This window comes from Sceloporus occidentalis, unplaced genomic scaffold, assembly GCF_023333645.1.
Source record: "Sceloporus occidentalis isolate IW3139 unplaced genomic scaffold, rSceOcc1.0.p SCAF_79, whole genome shotgun sequence".
Classification (NCBI taxonomy): Eukaryota; Metazoa; Chordata; class Lepidosauria; order Squamata; family Phrynosomatidae; genus Sceloporus; species Sceloporus occidentalis.
This window is the reverse complement of record NW_028317059.1, coordinates 2,572,031-2,595,473: the sequence shown is the minus strand read 5'-3', so window position 1 is coordinate 2,595,473 and position 23,443 is coordinate 2,572,031. Positions and strand designations below refer to the sequence as shown.

Below are 23,443 nucleotides of genomic sequence, written 5' to 3'. Positions count from 1 at the left end.
GGGCACGCTGCCAGTCCCCTCTTATTCCCTAAAAAGGCTAGATTTCTGGTGTCTGTGATCCGAATACACACAAGGACACTAATATAGAAGGTGCGATATGACAAGTGCTGTGCTCACAAACCTTCAGGACAAAGTGATGGAGCTCAAATTGGATTACTGGATGAACTGAGAATAGCAAGATACTAAGACGTGCATGAAAGGACAAAAAGAATAGAAGAAAGGCAAAGGGGAATGAACGGGTGAATGAATGAACAAACATGAATTGGAAGCAAACACTGGGACACGTGCTGGGAGAACAGAGGACAGATTTAGGGAATTAATAATTGGAGGGGTAAGAACAGGGACATGGATTAAAACAGACAAAAGAAGAATGAAGGTTTAGCGTTAGTACAGGGATAACAAACTTTTGCAGTCTTGAGAAGCTAGATGGATGATGAGACAATCCCTTTCCTATGAGCCAGAATAAGATAACCCAGCATACATTTTGGGGGACAGCACAAGATGTGCAGGATTCACAGCCTCCTGGCCTTTGGATCGGACTGATGGAGCAGGGAACAGGACCAGGATATAGATGGAGAAGGGGGGTACCATATTAAACACATCAGCACTTACTGTATCAACTAATTGACAGAGGTGCAGTAACTACGCAGAACCCTACATGACATGCGGTGGAAAGAAGGAAGGATTAGGAATTGGAGGGGAAAAAACGTGTTAGATTGAGAGAGCTGGGTACAAGGACAAGAGTGATAAAGGGTGACAAAGTTGGGTTTAATAAACAGGGGGAAGATATAATTTAGTAGATAAGTAAGTAAAGGAGAGGCAGAGATATAAAAAGCAGCTTGCTCGGTATTCCCGCCACCTCTCTTCTTATTGCATTGTTTTCCAGCACTCTAATTTGGTCTCGCTCTTCCTTTACAATAGACACGCAGCTTCCAAATACACACAAAGCAAATAAATAAAACAAGTCTGGATTTGATTATAAAAGAATTAAAATTATAATTAAAACAAAGCTACTAACCAGTAATTAGCGAGGCAGGGAGAGAAGGGGCCGCATTGTCATTATTAATTAACATGCACAGAGATTAAACCTGTGAGGGATTTGCTGAACTTCCCTCCTCTGGAGCCTGTTATGGATTTGTCAAAAGGGAAAAACACCCCCAAACCTCCCCGGCAGAAAGGGGGGGGGGATAGGACCACAACTCACTATGGAATCACATACTAAACACGACTCGCTACAAGCAGCGGCACTGGGGATGCAAACACAGTGTGGGCCTGGGTGCCCTGAGACAACACATGTGGGCATCAGGGCATTCATATACCACTATATGTGGTTCTGGGCATTTAACACACCTGCCGCTATGACACAACATCTCAACAAACTCACTCCAACAGAAAATGCTTAAACAATTACAACCACCACCTTATCATACATGTGCATCAAAGATACATCTCACAGCCTTACATTTGCTTGCAATTGACTGAAGAAGAGACCATAGCAGTCTTAAAGGCTAGCAATCTAATGCATTGCAGCTACCCAATAAAGGTATGATCTCTACCAAATTTGCTTGTACACGCGTGTTACAATACATCTCACAGATAAACACTCCAGGTCACACATACATATACACCATCTGACAGACACACACACACAGGTGCCATACGCACCAAACTCTAATATACACACAGCGGCTCTCCTGCACACATCACACAGATCTGGCCAGCGTACCGTTTACCTACCGTGTACATCCCCCTCCCTTAGACTTTTCCCCTTGGTATTAATGCATTAGTTGGCTAATCTGTTTTGCAACTGTATTTTTCATCTAATTAAAACTGTCAGCCCAAAGTGATTGAGATCAAAAGCTTTCCAGAAAGAGGTAGACATACTAAACTGACACTACAGCCATCACATTAACGTTAATGTAGAAGATTGCTGTGTCCCCTTTAAATTTACTTTTTTCCCCCCTGCAAGCGCATAGAGGAAGGCATCAGAACACCGCTAGGCATTAGTCCTCTTTCCCTGTCCCTCAAGCTCCTGGGATTGCTAAGGATGAACACTTTTCCTGCTTACCAGTGAGCATGTACACTATTTTTACCGCCAACCAGCCCTGGCTAGTGGAAGAGTCCCAGCGGGTCCAACAAGACCTTCTTTAATCGCATGCACAGAAAGTGCTCCTATTAATTTCAATGGTAGCACATTCCTGCCAGTGATTGACTGCTTCGAGCAGTCAAAACTAGTATGAAGATGGGACAAAAGAGGAGGCAGTGCAGCACTTAAGTAGTTTATTTTATTGTTATTTAGTTAAACAATGCATTCTAAAGTATAAATAGGCAATTTTTGCAGGGGGTACTGTGGTACTGGAGTGTACCTTTAACTAACAAGGCACAAATGTGCTTTCCATTAACCCAGAGGAGGGCCAATTGATGACCTGTGTCACAAACCCATGTGTGTGTATTATATATACACATACAGACATACATAAATATATAAAATACATATCCATACAAGCAGATTGGGCTGTTTTCTCTAGAGTATTTTTGTTGAATCCTGTATAATGCACTCAATGCACTGTGAATTCAGTGGTCCACTCACACTCACCAACTGTGAATTCAGTGCTCATTTAGTTTATTCTCGATAACATGTATAACTCAAATCACCTGTTTATTGTTTGCAGATAGGAATATCAATAAGAAACAGCTCTCAGCAGACTGCCAGTGATACGGAGTACCAGAAACATCTTCTATTGTGTTTGAGCAGGAGTACCGGCGAGATAAGACTCGTAAACGTAAATGTATGGCGAATCTTCTTCTTGGAATACATCAGGCCACAAAGGGTTAAACATAGATGCAAGCGTAAAGCTTTTTGGAGAGTTTTTTTTTTCCCTTTAAAGCGATTTGATTCTGATCAATACACTTGCCGACCATTGTGCTAACACAATGTGTGGCAATTTCTCCGGTTTACGCACATGTCCCAAACACAAAGGGGAAGGTTCTGCGGAAGACGAGGCTATACATTAAAGGGACATTGATACCTAAAAATAAGACGTGTTCTCGTTTACTTCCAGAAAGTAAGCACAGAATAAAATTGTTTATTGATGTAGAGAAAATAGAAACAGGTGTAAATGTAATGGTAAAATCTCATGAATAGTAAATATAAAAGGCTTTGTAATGCACGGCTCAGCTTTGATCATACCACTTATAATCGTCACAATGTAGCATGAAAATGCTTGTGTCTGATACACGGAGGTAGAATGTCCAGACAAAAAAAAATGATACAGAGGGGTGCAACATTTTAGGTACTATGTCTACCCCCGTCTGCTGATGTGGGTTAAAAATTATTTAAAAATAAAAAGCCTCAGAGGGGCAGTTAAAAAAGCACCTTGGGGGTATCTTAGGCCACCAGGATCACACAGGCCAGCTTTCGCCCCTCCACGGCCTCCCATGACCTTGTCGTCGGTTCACCGCTTATCCTTCCTTGGACCACTCTTGATCGGCACTGACCTCTGCAGACCGGGAACACCCTACAAGAGCTGCCGTTTTGGAGGGGTGCTGACCCAGTCTAACAATCACAATCTGGCCCTTGTCAAAGCTGCTCAGATCCTTACGTTTTTCATGCTTCTGACACATCAACTTTGTGCCTAATACTGTATATCCTACCCACTGACAGGTGCCATGATAACAAGATTATCAGTGTTATTGACTTCACGTGTCAGTGGTCATAGTGTTATGGCTAATCGGTGTGTACGTATATATCATGTACTGGAATGGGTGGTGGATAAGCATATTTTCATGGATGGGTGGCACGATTTCATTCAGTTTGCATGCCCTCGCCTAAAGATTGCAAAATATAAAGTATGCTTCTCACAAGCTAGTTATTTTGGAAGTGTTAATATGCGATGGAATGCCACTCAGTCGAATCTGGTCTGTCGAGTTAACCCTTAACTCAACTAATCACTTAAGTACTAAGTGAATAGACCCAACTGTCTTACAACTCAAAGATAGTGAATGGAAGGCTTATGCATCCTAAGAAGCATTATATTGATCTATTAGTTAGGGATACAGAATATTTATATTAAATGGTTAGTCCACCCCTTTAGTATACATACCAATCCATTTTGTTGCATCAGTTTATGCATTCTAAAAGCTACCGTGTATGTTCTATCTGTATATATGTTCACCTTGCACATATGCAAGTCTTGACAAGTTGAGCACCTATTGGCAGAGAAAACTCCCATCCGTACTTAACTCAGCAACTTACTCTAGCCAATATGGACTTTTTAATATACTCCCATGGAAAAACTGCAGAAAGAAACACAGGTCTGATTTTTTATTCTTGTATGTGTTTGTGACCGTTCATTGAGTAAACTTGATTTGTATTACGTGTGCCTTGGTAAGCACTGGAAAAAAGATATCATATAAGTTCTTGTAACCTCAGGGGTCTCTTCTTCATTGTGTTGAGAGCTTATATGGCCTTGCGTGTCCCTCTGTGTTCCTTAAATAAACGACTTCATCTTTTCTTAGACTGACACAGCTATATGAATTCTCAGGTGTCAGATTTTTGGTATACTTAAACAACTCACTGTTAATTTGCAGGGTCGTTTGCTTGCTTACCTTCAGAGCTCGCACTTTCTTTGCAAGGAGGGTCTCAATGTCACCTGCTACTTTCTCCACCAGTTTGCGCGGCACATTCTCCTCCACTTGAAACAGGTTCCGCTTATCTCTATAGAGCTGCAATGAAAGAACAGGGTGAGTTGGTACAATATTCTGTAGAAATATGCTATGGAACATATATTATTCACGGAGACTCCATCTGTGCATCATACGGCGACCAGGCTCTTGTTTTTTACATCTCTTCTATGGTTTTTACCCCTCTTCTATTCAGATCTCACATCACATTACCAGGTTTCTCATTTTCACACTTTTTTTCTTAAATTCTAAGGCTCTTCCTGCGATCGTTTTTCCTACGCACACTCCTTCTTTCTGATATAACCTTTCCAGGTGTGTATTTCTTTCTCTCCTCTTCCACTTTGACATTTATTACCCCTCCTTCGCCCAGACTCTGCAACCCTACTACATCTCTCTCCGCCCAGCCCGTATTGCTGAACTCAGCGATCTGACTCCCATCGGATCCCCTCTGCTTACCTACAGCTGAGACTACAGAGATCCGTAACAATCATAAGATTATATAAAGAAGGTTCTGCTATCGCTGCAACACCGTCTCGCTGACTCTGCACTTAACAGCCAAGATCTTCTTTCAGACACAAAGTTACATTTGGTCTTGTCAACTAAATAGTGTTTAACACGGTGTACGATGAACGAGAATGAAATAACTTTTATGACACCACATTGTAACTTTCTAAGAAAATTACATTTTTCCCAAATGAAATTCTATTCATTTGCATATTAGAGGAGCATTTTTCTTTAAAAAATATTTTTTCATCTATATCTAACGATGGTTACAATGAGCATACAATAAATACAAAAGCAAATTTTTAATTTAAAAATGTTATTTATTAACTTATAGAAAACCACTAAACTCTGCCGTGCTGTATGGTAAGTAAACAGGACATAAGTAACATAACAACTTAGTCGACCAGACAATTATCCCCTAGTTTATTGCCAATAGGCGCAAAGAACACGAGTCCATACGTCTGTAACCTTATCACTTCTTCTCAATTCTCCTCCACTCATCATTCATTAATTGGCTCTTCTTACCTCCTCTATCACTTTTGTTAACAAGCCAGATTTTGACTTCTGCTTGACAATTATACTAAGAATTTAGAAGACGGACGTATGTTCGTGGACATTTTCCCAAACGGGGAAAAGCCACAAAACAGAGGGATAAGTCAATTAGTGAATTTATTATCCCATTCTGTCCTTAGATAAAAGTAGTAACAAACAACTGAATAGACAGAGTTGGCCTTGTAATTTAAGAGAACTATGCAGCTGCCTAGGGTACCAAGCTGGAAGAGGGTTCTTGCCTATGTTAGGCGTTAAAAGCATGCCGGAAGGATTGCGGAAGACATAAGTTTGCCACCATGTAAAATGGAATAGAAAATACGCAAAAAAAAGGAAACTTTCATCTTTGTTTGCAAGATATTTAAGGGGTCAAAAAAACACATGAAGCGCATGGACTGCTGATCAGAATCCAAAAAGGTATGGTAAGTCCGAGTCCATAAGCTCTGCTTCCAACCACCCCCTAAAAGAAAGCATCTCGCTTTGGCACTTTCAAATGATGACAGATATGTCCATAAGAGCAGTGAATTAAGCACTTTTGGTAAAAGTGTCAAAAAGCATGACTGCGTTAAGTAGCCTTTTTTGAACAATTACACTAAAAACATAATTTGCGGTTTTGAATCATTGCCATAGCGCCTCCTCGCATCAATAGGGTTAAATCCCAATTTCTGACCACATTGTTTGAATGTGGAATTTGCAATGCGATTTACATTTCTATCCAGATAATGATTATTGCCAAATTATGGAGAGTATTTATGGCACGACGGACCCCTTTGCAGGATGTGCAGGAATTTTGAGAATTAGTCGCTTTGCCCCTGTGACCTTCTCTTTGATGTTCCTCAGCAGTGGTACGAAACGCTGGCGTAGACCTCCCCACAGAGAGTGTTTGCCGCGGGAGAAAAATGACATTTCAAAATCAAAAGTATTTCCGCCTGCAGCCCCCTGAGCCGGTAATTAGCATCTGTACAGCAGCACTGGACTGCAGAGACCCCGACTGCTTAAAAGGAGACCAGACAGGGGGGCTTGTTCCATCCTCTCAACAGAGACATTAGAAAATAAAAGTGTTAATTTCAGGCAGCCCCTGGAAACCCATTCCTCCAGAGGGTGCCTGGTGCTCAGCAGAGCAGGCAAAAGACCATATCCCAGGCGGATAATGAGGAGAGACGAGGGACGCCGAGGGCAAACAAACCCCACAGGGCACCGGCAAGAGGGGAGGGTAGCAGTGCAACTTCTTGTGTATACGCTACAGACCCTCCCATGGTCCCGTGTTTGGAAAACTCTCCCTCTTCTTCCAGCTCCCCAATATGAAATAACTAGAGCCCCACAAAGCTGTGTGGATGTGGGGACACTGCAGCACCCCCCGGAGACTTCCATGCAGCCGTAGCTGTCTCATGGTGGCTCTGGTCGTAAGTAAGTGGCTGTTTATTAAAATGTCGGGCTTTGACCACTCAAATACATACCTCCCAAATGTCTCTGTTTAGGAAAGACAGTCCCTTTGAAGGACTCAAATTCTAACTACACCTAAAACAACTTTTTAGCCACTTAAAATGTGCGTAGGAGGTAAGTATGAATGTGGTTAAAGTGCGTGGGCCAAGGACGCACCATTTGTACCTATGTTACCCGATGTCCGCGATTGCCTGCTTGTGTAACCAGCGGCGTCTGACTGGTCACTTCAATGCAAATTTATGATACAAGCGCCTGCACTGTGTTTTAGGCGCAGATACATAGTCAGTAGAACCAAGATATAATAATTTTGTGTTTAACAGGCGTGATAGATACCTCCTATAATGATTATGGGAAAGTGCTATCTACGGTAAAAGGCCATTTCAGTTATCATATTTAAATGAATTCTTTAATAATAATTCAGCGTCTGTGTGAGCGAAAAGAGGGAATGAGAAACAGAGAGAACCAGAACGGAGGGGGTTGGAGGACCCCAAATCTGCAGGCTTCTGGATGCACCTCCACTAAATGTGCGCAGAGACAGAAATTATAATGCAGCAAAATGGACCAAATTATAGCTTCCAGCACGGTATATAATGAGCAGAGGCTTCAATCTGCAATCTGCCCCACTCTGGATCTACATTAATTGCTTCATAACTGACCCCAGACAGCTGGAGATCACAAGAACACTGCACACATGGGGCGAGACTGAGAGATTGAGAGAGAGTGTTAGAAACGGAAGCTGAAAATGATTGAGAGATACAGAGATAATAAGAGGGACAGAAGGAATCTGGGAGAAAACATTCAATGGGCAAACGAAAATGTCACAGGTTGGGTGTAAAACAGAGGGGGGCGAGCCAGCCATATAGTGTCATCTGCATAGTCCAAGCCATAGAAGACCCTGGCCAGAGCCCACTTGCCCACTGCCGATTTGGGTCCCAGTGTGTGTCCAGAGAGACACTACCAGAGGAAGAAATGGTGTTTCATCTGGTAACTGTATTGGCTCGGCACTCCTCATCAAACCACCTAGGCTGGTCTACCCAGCCATAGAGAAGAATTCACTAACAAAAAAAGGTTGAAAGAGCGTGGAGCATTTCAGCTCCCTGACAGCACCATTTATGATGAAGCCAGCCCCAGTGTGCTTCCATGACAAGGAAGGTTGAGCTGGGCCTGCATAACGTAAGGTTAATGTAGGGAGATTTCCACATCTTACCAGTTTAACACTACATTATTGAGGCCAGCTCACTGGGACAGATTGGCCCTTCCCAGCTCACTGGGATCAGCCCTTCATAATGCATAGTGAAGTCAGGGACCCAGAATGTTGAATTATTTAACCGTGCATATACTGGGGACCACAACAACCATTTTCTTGCATGTTCCTGACCAACACATGTAGAGAGCTCCTCGCAGCATGTGGGTGGTTTAACTAAGTAACTGGTTGGCTTCTGTTAGTCATAGTGTACTAAAGCCTTACAGGTAACCGGTGGCCTCAGCTATCTCAGTTATCACAAATGGATTAGACAAAAGGAAGCATTGTATGGACAAACAGATCCTATACCCCAGGCATGGGGCTGGAGGGGCAGGGGTACAACTGCCTTCCTTACCTGAAGAGCCACCAAAGCTTGAGAGTGTCACAAGGTGGCCACCTCTGTCCCAGTGAGCTGGCCTCAATAATGTATAGTTAAACTGCAATGGAGGTCTGGGCTGCAACAGATCGGACCTCCATAGATTCTACATCTCCTTGGGCCGGTTAGGGAAGGTCACAAGATGTTCCCAACAGGCACATAAGAAACACTCCCTACAAAAGCTAGGCAGGACTGTACCTAAAAATCAGGACTGCCTCACAACAAGCAGGAGTTGGTAGGTATGGGATGATGTTATGTGCATTGGATTTATAGACCACCAAGGAATGATATAAAGAGGAGGATTTACAAAGCAAAAGATAAAACCATTTTGAGAAGAGTAGGTGGAAAAATAAGTGAGGTTACACTAAGGGCTTGTAAATGGAAAAGGTTACTTAGTTATATTTAGCAAAAGGAGGTCCACTTATTGTGCACAGGACTGAAATATTTCCAGAGTTTGGGGATTTCTTTAATTAACATGTTCTCAGAAAATTAATTTTGAGTGGCACATTATCCTGAAACCACAGTGTGACCGAAGCCCTTGGAGAATGGAGGTCAGTATCTCTGAGCTACACGGGTCAGTGAATGAAGAATGAGAAGCAGCGGCCATATGAGGAAACCGCAAGTTACACAAACTACTTTAAATGTTACGGGCCGTAGTTAAAGGAAAGGGTCACTGCCACAGCCTTTATAATTTAATTAATATACTGAAACCACCTAGACGTTCTGCTTTTTGTTTGGTAAAAAGTATAATCGTTTTGGAGACTTTCAGTTAAAAATGAACCTCTTAGAAGTTGAGATTGGCGAAAGCCTTTGGCCGAGCCAGCATTATCTATTCAATTTCAAGTCTCTTCACCCCTCTTTCACAGACAGCCTGAACCAATCAACAACAATCAGGAACTCTACAAAGGGGAGATAATGGGATAAGATTATGAGGAGAAGGGCAAGTCACCAGTTGAAGTACGCATTACACAAGGTCATCTCAAGACAAACCTGCCAGGGTTCACCATTCACAATGCTTAGATCAACAATCTTTCCTGCAAACTCCAACCGTATTAAATTAACCCCGAAAAAAAATATTAGGAGCCCATATCAAAGTTATATATGTAGAGAATTTCCAGCACATGTTCCTTGGTTTTATTCTACGAATAACAAATAATCAAAGCTGCGATAGAATATTCACAAACGGAGATATCTGATTCTTGCGCCCCGATGTCCCATGGATATTGACACCAGAGGGGAAAAACATTAAAAGGCAACAAACAGGTAGGTTCGCTACAAGAGAATTCAAAGAGAGTCAACAACCGAACATATTAAACTTAATGCTTTTTCTGCCAGAGGGATCAGCTTGGATTTACTGCATAGTATATTGCTGTCCTCGAGGTAGGGTTTTAAAAGAAAGAAAAAAAAAAGAAAATGAATCTGAAAAGGGGTAAGACACAATAGGGAACAATAAATAAAGAGTGAGGTTAAAGAAAAAGACTACTTTGTGACAAAGTATGCCAGGCAGAGGTAAAGGACGTGCTTCAGTTATGCCACCTGGGTGAGTATATATGCCCAAGTACTCCAGTTCCTACCAATCAGCCAACGTGACTGGGGTTCGAAATGTATATAGCACCTCGATTTAAAAAGATTGTGTTCACACACTTAATGTTGTTGCAGACGGATTTGCTATCTTGTACCAACTAATCAATATAAATTATTGGCAGACACATAAATATACTAAATGACACGACAGCCATCGGGCCGCAAATAATTCCCTACAATCTGGTCAACACTCTGTACACAGGGATCCACTTATGGTCTGATTCACTAAACAGGGATTATAGTGAAATGATACACTCTTTATTTCACAACGTTGACCAATCATTATGAACAAGACTGGATTATTTGTAAGACAGAACAGGTATATACGGTGCCTATGATCAGGGTTTTTTAAACGGGGCTGTTGATGGTACATGTGAAGGGGTTAATATTGACAGTGCTTGCTCTGCCCATTTACCACCCATTACCTTCTTACAACTTATTTAAACATTTTAAGTGCATGAGATTTTTGGTGCCTACGGGAGCAATGAATTAAAGTCCAGAGCTCATTAGGAAGGGTTAAAATCCGCAGGTTTCACTTCCATAGAGGACCCAGCTGGACGCACAAAAACGACTAGAAAATCAGGTGAAATGTTTGATCTTACATCTACATACCCAAAACTGCTAATCAATGCCATTGTTTTTACCCCTAGGACATCATTTCTGCTACCTTCTTCTTGGTATCCACATGAAGCTAGAGTAAGTTGCAATAGAATACATCTTTTAGCCAAGCTTATAAATATGCATGATACAGGGTAGCAATGATTAATGTATAAAATCCATAGTTAAAGGGAGAATCGGGTCACTGTATGACAGGCTGATGGTTTATGGGTCACTGGGTACCCAGAAATAATTAAATGTGGCAAACCATATGACCCCGGCCCTATCTGCAGAGCCCCGTAGGTGGCCTTTAAGCAGCTTCCAATTCTGAAACCATATGCGTACACACGCTAAACTTTTTATGATATAGACGATAAACATATCTTAAGTGATCTTAACTGCCCGCTCTCAGGATCTGCATGAATATACGTTTGAAGTTACCGTTCCCCTTACTCGTTGTTGTTGAGTTGTTGTGACTGCATTTGTAGGGATGGATGTGAAGAAAGGAGGAAACTTCAGGACATTGTTCTAATTGTGCTACTTCTGCCCCCCTTTAGTCACAAATATCAGCTTCCTTGAGATAAAACTATGTTTTCCCATAGAAATTCTATAGTGCCGGGGATTCCGCGTAGATATATACAAATCATTTCAACAACGATCTATCTGGGTCTGATTGTTGAGTCTAACAAAGACTGAATGTTTGACTCCTCATAACAGCTTTAAGATTTCATATAAGTGACAGGTCAGACTTTTATTAGTTTATGGATCCTAGGCCTTGACTTCAAAATGAGGAGCCGTGGAATAATATATTCTCGTCACTGTAGACTCTGATCGCCATAAGCTTTAGGCAAGCAAATGGAATAGCTATCTATGTACCTATGCCACCACATGACTCAAAAAGTATTTGGGGAAATGGAGTCGCTATCTCTTGGAATGCCAAAGGTTGACTTCAAAGAGGCCAAACACACCGGATGACCTCTGACATCCTTTGCAATATTCTGCAATTACCTTTTGAGTTCCCTCCTTTTTACCCAACGTTACATCTACTAAAATGGAACTAAAAAGAAGACTATATCAAGTGCACAGCATTCAAAGATCCTACCACGGCTTCTCCAAACCCAATCTTAGCATCCATACACATCGTAATCTATTGTAACAAACGGCTGATCAAATCCTTTGCCGTAGAGATGCGACTAGGAATGGAGGGACGTAATGTCTGAGCGCTTGGCGCGGGAAGTATCATCGTTAACTGTTTTAATCTGTTATCATGGGTTCATCTAAGAGGATTTCACCGTGTGGACGAGATTTGCACAAATTCGCTCTGCGATAAATATATTCATTTAATGGGTTTATCTCCCTGTGGAGAACTCATTCAGCCTAGAACATATTGTCTGCAAACACATACAGAAATAAATAAACAGCCTCTGTCTCGGTTAGAGAAGGGAATGGGCTGAGACTAAAGAGGCTGGGAGTCAAGGAGACATGTTTGCTTTAGGCATGCTTTCAATGCAAAACTGCGTACCTAACATGTTCTTGAGTTAGGGGAGCAAACATTGCGTATATCCCATGCCTAAACGGAGATCCTTGGATGAATATACAAGAAGCTTCAGTGTCCATAACTGTCTGCTGCCAGGGCCGGCGTTGCTGCAGTGGACTTCTGTGATGGTCAATTACATGACATGCTGACCATTACACCGACCACAATATATCATCAGAAGAGCCAATGTTCATGTCCCATGTGCAGAAGTAGATATCTTCTTGGGCTACCACTAGATCACCAACAATATCCAGGAGGGGTAGGTAGTTAAGCGGTGATTAGGTCCACCAAAATATTTAGAACACGTCTAAGCCATAGTGTTCCCTCCTAGTCTAGAACAAGGTGCATGCAGATAGGGTAACAATAGGGTTACAGAAATGTATTGATTAGAAGATTATGACCGATCCAAATAGGAAGAAATAGGAAAGGCAATAAGCTAGTATCTGTTAACAATTTTGACCCAAGTGACATGCGCATATAATGCCCTGAGGAAGGCAATAAAAGGAAAAGGGTTGATAAAGACTCCACATTCTCCCATCCTCATGTCTGTTATGTGGTCCTTCATGTGTCATTAAACACCCAATAACCAGCTCTAACTCATTGCTAATTTAATAGTGCCACATTGCAACTTCTAGACAAGTGAATTTGTTCACATCCAGAGACCTAAGAATTGTAGCGAGAATCTCATATCTCAGCATTGTTGGATGTAGTAGTTTGTGAAACCAGTTATATTTTTTAGTTAACAAAAGCAATCTGCTTTTTGTTTGCATGCTTTTAAGAAGCAGCCGTGCCCTTTATTCAGGAATCATCGCTGGCTTCGCTGTCCTTGTCTAAGTGAGAAGTGAGCAGCATTTCAATGTGAAACGCCGCTTGGTTTCTTATTACCCTGTCCATCAAAAGAACTGGGTATCTAAGCATGCATGGATGCGAAGAAAGGTTTACTCATGCTCCCTCTGCATTCTCCCCATGCGGCAGGGCTTGGCGCTGAAGCCACCAAACAGTTTTGGGTGATAATCTCTGCAAATTGGAGGACATTTACAGTCAATATTGCATGGGATTGCTGATAGGCACATGGAGAATGGTGGGCACTACTCATACAAAAAAAGTTATTATAGGAAAATAACTATTCCATCAAAAACGGTAACTCAATTTGCTTTTAAAATCAACAATTATTACACACACATGCATATTATATATACATATACACACAAACACACTGTATATATACCCATATATAAACTGTTAAAACATATTTTCATCATTATCCTGTCTTTAGAGTCTACTTATATCTTACAAAGCTATTTCCCTGAAATTTCACGGATAAAGCAGTTTCTGGACATATTGCATACATCAACTATGTAATACCAAAGTACTTAAAGATTGTATGCTTCACCTATTCAACTCTCTGTTTCGTCACCATCACTGACTTCCAGAACATAGTCCTTACCTACAGTAGGTCAAAAGACAGGGGAATGGGGAGCTTCAATGTTCTTAGATCACTAATTAATACAAGTTTTCAATTTATAGGGGTCGCAAAGCAGCTTTAACTATATTTACTAATCCGCTGTTCTTAGTAAATAGAGCCTACAGAATTGCATGCCAAAAAAGAATCAATCAGACATGCTAGTCTTCATAATTAGCTCCCAACATTAAAGCTTCGGACTGGTTTAATCCCTAAAGCTGGATGTTCATTCTGAATGATTCCAATGCTATGGTTCCAAAATAAGACTAGCAGTACCATTGACTCATTATGTCACGGACAAACGAGACGAGACCATGACATCTGTATACAATGGGTCACAAGGCTCATTTTAGGACCATCTTGGAGTCTAAAAATGAAATGTGACGATCCGATCAAAGACTGCCCTTGAGAGTATGCCTGCAGTGCATGCGGGGGCATCACAGTTACCCCTTCCTAAGAGCTATTTTTGGATGTACTTGTGAAGAAACGTGTGTACATGTATGTATGATCGGCCACCAGAGCAGGGCTGTGGCAGCCATGGAAGCCCTCATCTTGAGGATCATGGGAGACATAGTTTTGCCGATGTGTGTTCAGTCCAGCCTTGGGCTAGAATGCTTTAGAAAAATGTATACACCTCCCAGATATGTATTTGTAATACAGTGTGAGTGGCCCAATCCAGAATACCCATTGAAAAGAGCTGCCCCATACAATGCATACAAACAACCAGAAATATCAAAAAGAAAGAGCAGCGGCTCCCATGCGGACAACATACTGCCAAAGATTGCCACTGAATGATTAAATTACACATTACCGAGACTATTTATTTAGTAATTACGAAGTAAAGTGTGAGATTTAAAGAAATCTCCATAGAAACCACACTTGGTTTTTTTTGCTGATTGCTTCAAATTTGGCATTTTGCCTTGGTTTTTGCCTAAATACATCCTTAGTTTCTGTAGGAATAAAATAACGCAAGCACTGCTAACGCACACCGAAGACCGAACACTAGGGGACAGATTATGAAGTCAACAACAAATTCCTAATATAAATTTGCTTCTTCTAGCCATCCGAACAGCAAGGAGCCAAGATACAAGAAAATGATCGGGTCATTTGGCACGTTAACACTTTGTTGGCCGGCCAACGAAGGCTGAGGAATTTAATAGGAGAAAACAAGCAGAATTTGCCTTCTTTTCTGCAAGTAGCTGCAATAATAATTCCAGGGACATTTTGGCTCTGCGCTGTCACACTGCGACATGTCACCAGGCGCCTGCAGAACAGCATACAGTGGAGCTAACGGAAAATCATGCATAGCCGCTATTAGGAGGCTCTTGTGAAGCAGAAGAAACAATGTCACACAAATGCTACATTTAATCACAGCAAGGCATGACAAATAAACCGCATTAAACATTAAATCATGAAAAGGGACCTTTAAAGGGCTCCTAACGGAGGACCTTCACACTCACCGCTCTTATCACAACATGACTTTATTAAAACTATAGGGTATGCTTTTTGTCCAATCGGGGGAATTATTTGATTAAAAAGTAAGGGACTCCTTTACGTTATTGAAGCTCTTATCATTTCTTGTAGGTTGACAGAGTTTGTAACAATTTACCAAGAAGCCAAGTAGTTTTGAACTTGTTGATTCTTTCTGCCATTGACGGTGCAAGAATACAAATTCACCGCAATAGACTTTTGTATGGTTTGATCATGTTACCCACCGGAAGGCATCAATAAATCAATTACTTCTCCTGTGCTATGCGTACGTTTGAAATTCCGCCAACATAATGTATAGATCGTCTGCCGTACAGCTACTATTAGCTAATATGTCCAATTTAATGACAATGTTTAGATTAACACCCTAAGCTAAGACAAATAAAGGGTAAAAGGGTAAGAATCACACCAAACACTGAAAATCTAAGACAGTTGGTAAGTATGAAATGGTTTATTTGCATCAATCCATCTTGGAAGTGTGTTCTTTCTGAGTTATTGTTCCACATTCTGGATCAGAATTATTCAGATTTGGTTCAATTCACTTGCCCATTCCCATCGCTGTCAGTGGAAGTTAACAGCCCAAAACAGCTAGATCTACTTTCCTCCTCGTATAGAAAAAGACCCAGGAGGTATTAATGTATATGAGGAGAAATGCAAAGCTGTCTGTTTTCTCCCGTTAACATTCATTGACAGTGGTGGGATTTAAATGGAGATGACTGCCAGATTTGCTTATTCTTCATATAAAATAAGGCCCACAGTCTCCCCTTAACTCAACACGGCCCTGGAAAGCAGACATGATAAATTGGTTGCTCTATAGACGGTTTCCTAGAAGAGGTGACAATCTCCAGGCTCTCGGGCTGTTTCTGGATAACAAATCCCATCAAGCTAAGATGGAAACCATTTGTCACAGGCAATTTATTTTGACATTTTGAATGTCTCATACAAACAGTACTCCCCCTGGGGTGGGCAGTCCAGCATGACAATAGTTAAAAAAAAAATACTGCTTATGTTATTTCAAAAGTAGCTTGACTCCATTCAACTAGATAACATGGCGCCAATCTTATGGGGTTAGTGTTTCTATACAAACTGTAGGATGGGGATTTTACACCATAGAGGTCAAATGGTAAAAAAAAAAATGTATGTGATTTTGATTTATTAAGGATTTAACAATTTACACAATTTACAATACACACCCTGCGGGTCACACTTTTTAAAAGCCCTGTCCTGATCTAGAAAGGTGTTTGTACTATCTGTCCCTTTACGCTGTTATTCCAACACTGGACAACAGCGTCCTTTCAGCTGATGGAGGACTACAACCATTGTGCTTGGCTAGTCTTGGATGCACAAGACAAACTAACATTCAAAAAAACACCTATCCAAAGCATAATATTGGGGATTCCGTCACACTATATGGCCATATAATGCTTAGCCATATATGTATGCTCCATGGAAGGAGACGTCTAGAACCACCTAGAGGAGACTACTCTTGTCTATACCAACGTTATCTTCTCTACTGTAGTCATAACTTTCTTCAGCTCCCATCCACCCATACATAGCACCCCTGCTTGTATCCATTTCCTCTCGGTCACGTTTGTATGACTTCCCCTCCTCTTATTAGCAAAGGAAACAGTCTGTCTCCTTCTTAATAGCTTCGTCCATCTTTCTGAGGGACCCGGCAGAATATTTATCCATGTTCGAACCTCACGCCTCAGAAGACGATGTGAAATCAATACACAGCTTATGGAAAAGGAAATAACATCCATTCCCTATCTATCTTAAAAACAGTTACGTCCACAGATGGGACCAAACACCCATTCCATCTCACTGGTGACACCATCAAACCGAGAAGTTCAGAGAAGGCGAGTGTTATGCTACAGTGGTGACTACTCCATAAACTCGGTTTGCATGGATGCTGTAGTTGTGAATATTTCCAACTTGCAATGCCAGGAAAACAATTACAGGGAATTGCTGAAACACAGGGGTCTTCTGAAACATATCCTGACAGGTGCAACGATAAAAAGGGATAATTCCAGACATGTGTTTATAGAGTGTTTCTAAGCCAACATTGATTAGAATAAGTCTAGACTTGGTGTTCGATGGCATGTGGTGCACGTACAGAGAGGTACACCTGTAGAGATCTCCATGCCTGGATTCATCTGTATGGCACAGGTAAAGAACAATTTCTTTTTATGGTGTCCATGTGACACAAAGGCTTGCAATCTAGTGATGGTGCGTGTGAACCCTAATTACAGTCACAGATGCAGTTGTGAATCACAACCATTACACAATAAAAGCCAATAAAATGCCATCCAAGAATCCACACTACAATCTAAGGCTTGGATGTATATGGTGCCTGTTAACCCCACTCATGGTAACAGGTGCAGATGTTGAGGAATGAAGGAAAGAAACCATTACACAGCAATTATTTACTGACAGAAATGTCACATTCTGCAAGAGCTCAGCCTTAATGACCTGAGGACATGCCTCAGCTGCCCCAAGTGCTCTCCAGTTCCTTACGTTCCCCCAAGGGCCAGCTAGCTCATAAAAATAGGAACCGTAGCAGTATGAAGAAACTAAGATTTACTGAGCTCTAAGAACCTGACACAGCTAAAGAATGACTGCCAAGCACCCCAGAGAGCAGCCAGCGGACAGCCGGTTACTGTGCATGCTCCCGAAGCAATGAATCTCTTCTCAAGTACCGGGCAGAAGTATGGAGAACGACAGCAGATAAGAGAGTGTGAGTGAAGGGGAAAGGAGGAGAGAGAGTGCACGGAATGGTATCTGAAAAGACAAATGACACGGGGGGAGGCTGGCATTGGGGTAGGGGGACAATTATCCTGAGCTGCCATGATTTAATATTTTGGGCCACTACATAAAGCCTTTTAGTGGAGGACAAGTAAATAGAGGGGGGGGGGGGACAAGTGGGGTAAACTGCAATTCCCATTAGCACCACCTCCCCTGCTTCTACTACTCTCGACCAGCTGAGAACGCTCTACCTTAGGGTTAGGGAACAGACCATCTAGATTTACCAAAGCCACCTGGACAATACATTTGGGAGAGGCATTTCATTAACCCAAAGGGTGGTACAATTCTGAATGTACCAAGCCATTCAAAGAGTGGTGTTGGTAGCTAAAACCTAAAGCTGGGTCTTGGTTCTTGTAGCACAACAATACATGTTTGTCAGGAAGCCACGGGAGTTTTAGCCCAACAATCAATTAATTGTCATCCAATTGAGGTAAGGCAGCACAGAAAGGTAACTACCAGGCAAAGGAAAATGGAATGCATAAAGCTTAATATGCACATATATTCTGAAAACACATTGCTATCTGTGGCACTTGGAATCTTACATCATCTCTCTGCCCTTCCATGAATCCCATATGTATCATCAGGAGAGAGAGCCAATGAACGTACAAACTTGGCTTAGTTTAGTGGTGGGTACTCAAAAATAACTATGCCCAAGTTGCCGGAGAGTTGTTTGCTCACGTTCCCATTAATGCCCACTGAAAACCTCTAGCACTCCAGCTGGCTGAGCATCCTGGGAGTCATAGTCCACAGCAGATGTGCAGTAATTAGGCGACTAATGTGCTGGCTTGGCTTGAATGGCTGCTGTTCAGTGATCTGATATTAAGGAAACACTCTCCTGACTAATTAACTCTAAGCTTTGATGTGTCTCGTTCACCGAATGTTTCTCTCTCTTCAGTCACTGAGCTGTAGATGGTGATTTGCGAAGTGGGCAGATGTGGCGCAATTTACCCGTCACGGGCAACAATAGCGCTTAATAAGAAAACCAACAGAAGGGTTGACGTTAGGAGACAGTTTACAGCCTATGTCAAACCGGCAGAATCACACCAGAGACTGCACTCAGTAATAGCTCTGTATATGTAGAAAAACTGCATACCACTCAAGTGTCCCGCTTTAGTTGGGACAGTCCCTCTTACCAACCCAAATCCTGCTTTCTACCCCCAGATGACCCGATTTTGCGACCAAATCTGACGAAAGTCAAGACTAATGTTATTCATCAACCATGTGTAAAAGTTAGTAATTTGATACACATCATTATGGCGCACACCTGATTTTTGTACTTTTTTTATATTGTGCATATCATATATATATATATATATATATATTTTACCCCAGTGTTAGACAAATAATGTAACTACCTGTATTAAACACACATTATATACCAGCACGATACACAAAAACATATCCAGTAATAGAAAAACAATTGTGATTGTAGAGAAGCATGTTAAAAACCCCTAAATCCTCCCGACTTAATGTGTCATTTTCTCGCACTAGCATAGTGTTAATTGATTTTTGAGGAGAGAGAGAATTAGGACAATTCATAGGAATGAATCCTTTGAGGTTTTTCCAGCACTAATTTGTTGTGTATGGTTTTTAGTTTGTAAAAGCATGAAAGCACATCATTTTTGTAGTCATTTGTGTAATACATTTTGGACTGCCTTGAAAAAAAAAAATGTATTCCAAACAGAATGTAAATTAAATCTCTCTATTCAATAGGTGGGAACGGGGGAAAAGCTAATGCAGTGGACCCCAGAAATGGCCTGCAGGGGGGTGGGGGGTGTAATAATTTTTAGGTTTATTCAGCGGCCATCAGATTTGAAAGAACCAGGCTAAGCATTCTCTGAAAAACATTAAACAGCCATGCTAGACCCAAACCACTTGCTTACCCTGGGACATAAGGGACTCCGCTAGTTTGGTTAATGTTCCCAATTGCATGGGGGAAGGCATTGGGAGCGTGCAAACTAGGGTGACCACATCGGCCATGTTTTCCAGGACACATATAGTTTATACATAGTGCTGACCGGCCCAGATAATATGCTGCAATATATGGGATGTATAGATTTATGGAAAAGAACCAGTTTTCCCTGTGTCCTGGAAAACACGGCCGATGTGGTGCAAATACACACACACACGATTGCCTGCGCATGCACACGTGGCAGCAGAAGCTTATTCAATTTCCTGAAAGGCAGGGACGGTGAAGCAAACATAATTTGTTTCACTGATCCCTGAAGAAAGAAAAATGGGCATAACCGTCACTTTAAAATGAATAGGTGCCGTATGCACTCAATCAATTTATAGGAGTCCACGATAGATATAGTTTTGAGATAATCAAAGGGTCTTCATGCTCCGGGGGGCTGGGGAGGGGTGGGCAGAATTTCCCTTTTCCGCCATGCTGAAAATATGGAGGGTATAAAGTACAGGACAAATCGCTGTTATAACGCTTAAGACAAACATGGTGCTTCCTGGGGGGAAACGGTAGGTTGGTCCTTATCAGCTACGTCATTTCAGAAGAAATAAATTAAAAAAGCAACACTCATTATCGTTATAAAAAGTGAGCCTGGCGTAAATTTATAAAAGCAGTCTTATCACCATGGCAACTAATGACTTGCCCTGGTTGCCATGGCAATAGGATCTGCAAAATCTGCTCCAGTACCTATCAGTGAAGCATACTATCCAAAAAGCATTGTATATCTCCAGGTCTTCAGTATGTACATAATGATATACATCCCCCGGCGTATATAATGATAGAAAATGTGGTTGAGCCGTCTTCAGAAGAAGTCCGCCGCGCACTTCCTCCATCACAGACACTAATTGTCCGCACACGGCCCATTGTGTTTGTGTCTTTGTGTTCACACAGAAGAGCTCCGCATGACCGGATTACAACAGCAAAACCTGAAAAATCCATTCCAGGCAGTGCGAGACGCGGGTGAAATGCCCCATCACGGAGCAAGGGACACCGCGGGAAAGACACCCGCCACCTCGTCATGGCGCACACAAAGAAGACTCGCTGCCACACCACGCACAAGGCTGGACGACAAGTCTTTCAGACCGACAACTTGCTGTAAAATGCCGTATTTACTGTATACACGATGTACATACAGAAACGTACCTGGTCAAGTTCAAACGTTTCTTAATTAGCACAACTACATCAAATGCCCTGAAAAAAAACATGGCTGTGCCAACCCTACCTATCTGCCACCCCAACTTCTAAGGGAACGCAGACAAGCCGATACCCATGAGCAATATATTACATGCTTTAAAAGAGGCTGCATGCCATCTAGGAATACCATGAAGCAGGCATGGGCTGCCATAGGTGGCGCAGGGACGACGCCAGGCAGCACAAGTGGCCCTGCCATATAAATGTTAACCTATCACACAATGAAGCTGGAGATACCTATAGAAAACATACATTGGCAACAGGTTTATTACAACAGCTAATGACTTTTTTGCAGAATTTTTTTCTGGCATTTTGAGCAACAGGTAGCCGCAACGCAGCAGGCGTGGCAGAGAATGGCAATGTGTATGTATATAGTACTGTATATCACGGTTTGCTTTTATTTGAATGACGTTTATTCTTCTTACTATTTACATCGCAAGTAGAATGCCCAGTCTTTAAATTATAATGCAAGGAAGGATTCATACTGGATTGGAGCAAATGCCACATCAATTTACTTCTGTAGAGTGCGGAATTGAAGGGTGTCTTGTAGTATATGTCTGTGGGAATCGTTGTAAGAGCGGTATTCGTTGAAATTGTGTAATTTTATCAGATATAGCTTCTCTTAGCCAGGTGCTCCCTAAACCTAATGGAAAACTTAATACACCAAGCAGCGGACGTATTAAGTACCAAGGCGCAGTGCTATAAAAATTGGTACCTCTTTCTACTGAGTCTTCTGCGCTTTAACCCGTTCATTGCCGCGCAGCTGCATAAAACTAATTTTGGACAAGAAACTCCAAGCCAATGGAACCGCAAATAAAAAAAACTACCAACTTTCATGTCATTAGCTGTACTGCCAGACTACTACTGCCATTACCCAAAGCCAACCAGGGATAGTGGTAGCTGCAGTCCAACAGTGCCAATGTAATTATAGGAGTTTGGTATACAGGTATTCTCTGCTGTCGAATGTATATGAAAATAGCCATGTATGTTGAGCAGGATAGCTGTGTACATGCAAGGTATATGCAATTATGTTTCAGAATATATCCAGAGATCCGCTTCCCTCCCTCGCCCGTTCCCTGGCTCGCTGCTTGCAATCACATGCAGTCTGTGCAGACAGACTAGGAGGAGGTAATTTTCCGCGGTTCCACACTGCGCTCGGCTCTCATGTCCCAGGATCCTCGGCTCGGCAGATTAGTGTCTGGCAGATGGGATTGTGGGGTTGCAAGGATTTGGGGAGGGGGGGCGCGATTATTATTCAAATTCAGCCTTATCTCCTTTAGATATAGAGAGCGCAACGATATAAACTAAAGAACACTCAAGGGTGAGAAATATGGGTCTGGGACGCAGAGCAATCTTCACGCGTGGCTGTGCGGTCACTGCAAGGTATCCGAGGGGCTCCGCGATATAATGAATGTGCTATATTCCATTGCACGGCACTATTCATATTTACTTTATATAGAGCACATCTTCGGCTGTAATAAACAGTGAGGCTCTATTGCACTGCTTTCCGAGTCTACAACAATGTCTTTTGTTTTTTAGGTGATGTGCCTAGAGACGTGGCCACAACGCGGGGCTTTACTAAGAATTTTTTATATGACTTTGGAACCTATTGTAACTGTGTTGGGCGTTTTATTTAAACTATTAAATATACAAACCCATTTTCTGCTGTTTCTAAACACGTACTTGCTTTACAGCCGTAGAACACTGTGACACACTGATACCCAGCAAACATTCTAGACATCTTCAAGAAAAAAAGAGAGAGGGATTTGAGGTCCAGAGAGGGACTGTCCCTCACAAAAGTGGCACTTGGAACGTATGACTGAGCAGCATACGCTTGTGAATACTGCATTAGTAGTACTGTCCCAACAGTATTCCTCTGGGCCATTTTTCAGCCCATTGTGCTTTCATTCTACATGCAGAACAGGTTCTGATGAAATAACATGGAGAGCAGTTTCTCCGTAGCACTGTTTGTATGAACGCAAAGCACTCGCTGCAGAGCTCCATGTATGACTACGGTA

The 23,443-nt window shown here is 41.9% G+C and overlaps 1 protein-coding gene across 1 annotated transcript in view; it reads right to left on the bottom strand.

Moving 5' to 3' along the window:
* LOC149285413 (voltage-dependent calcium channel subunit alpha-2/delta-2-like) overlaps positions 1-23,443 on the bottom strand; it is a 134,401-nt gene that overhangs the window by 61,101 nt on the left and 49,857 nt on the right. The window contains exon 5 of the mRNA XM_089495355.1: positions 4,609-4,725. Coding sequence (XP_089351481.1) covers positions 4,609-4,725 — 117 coding nt within the window. The remainder of the gene's footprint in view (positions 1-4,608; positions 4,726-23,443) is intronic.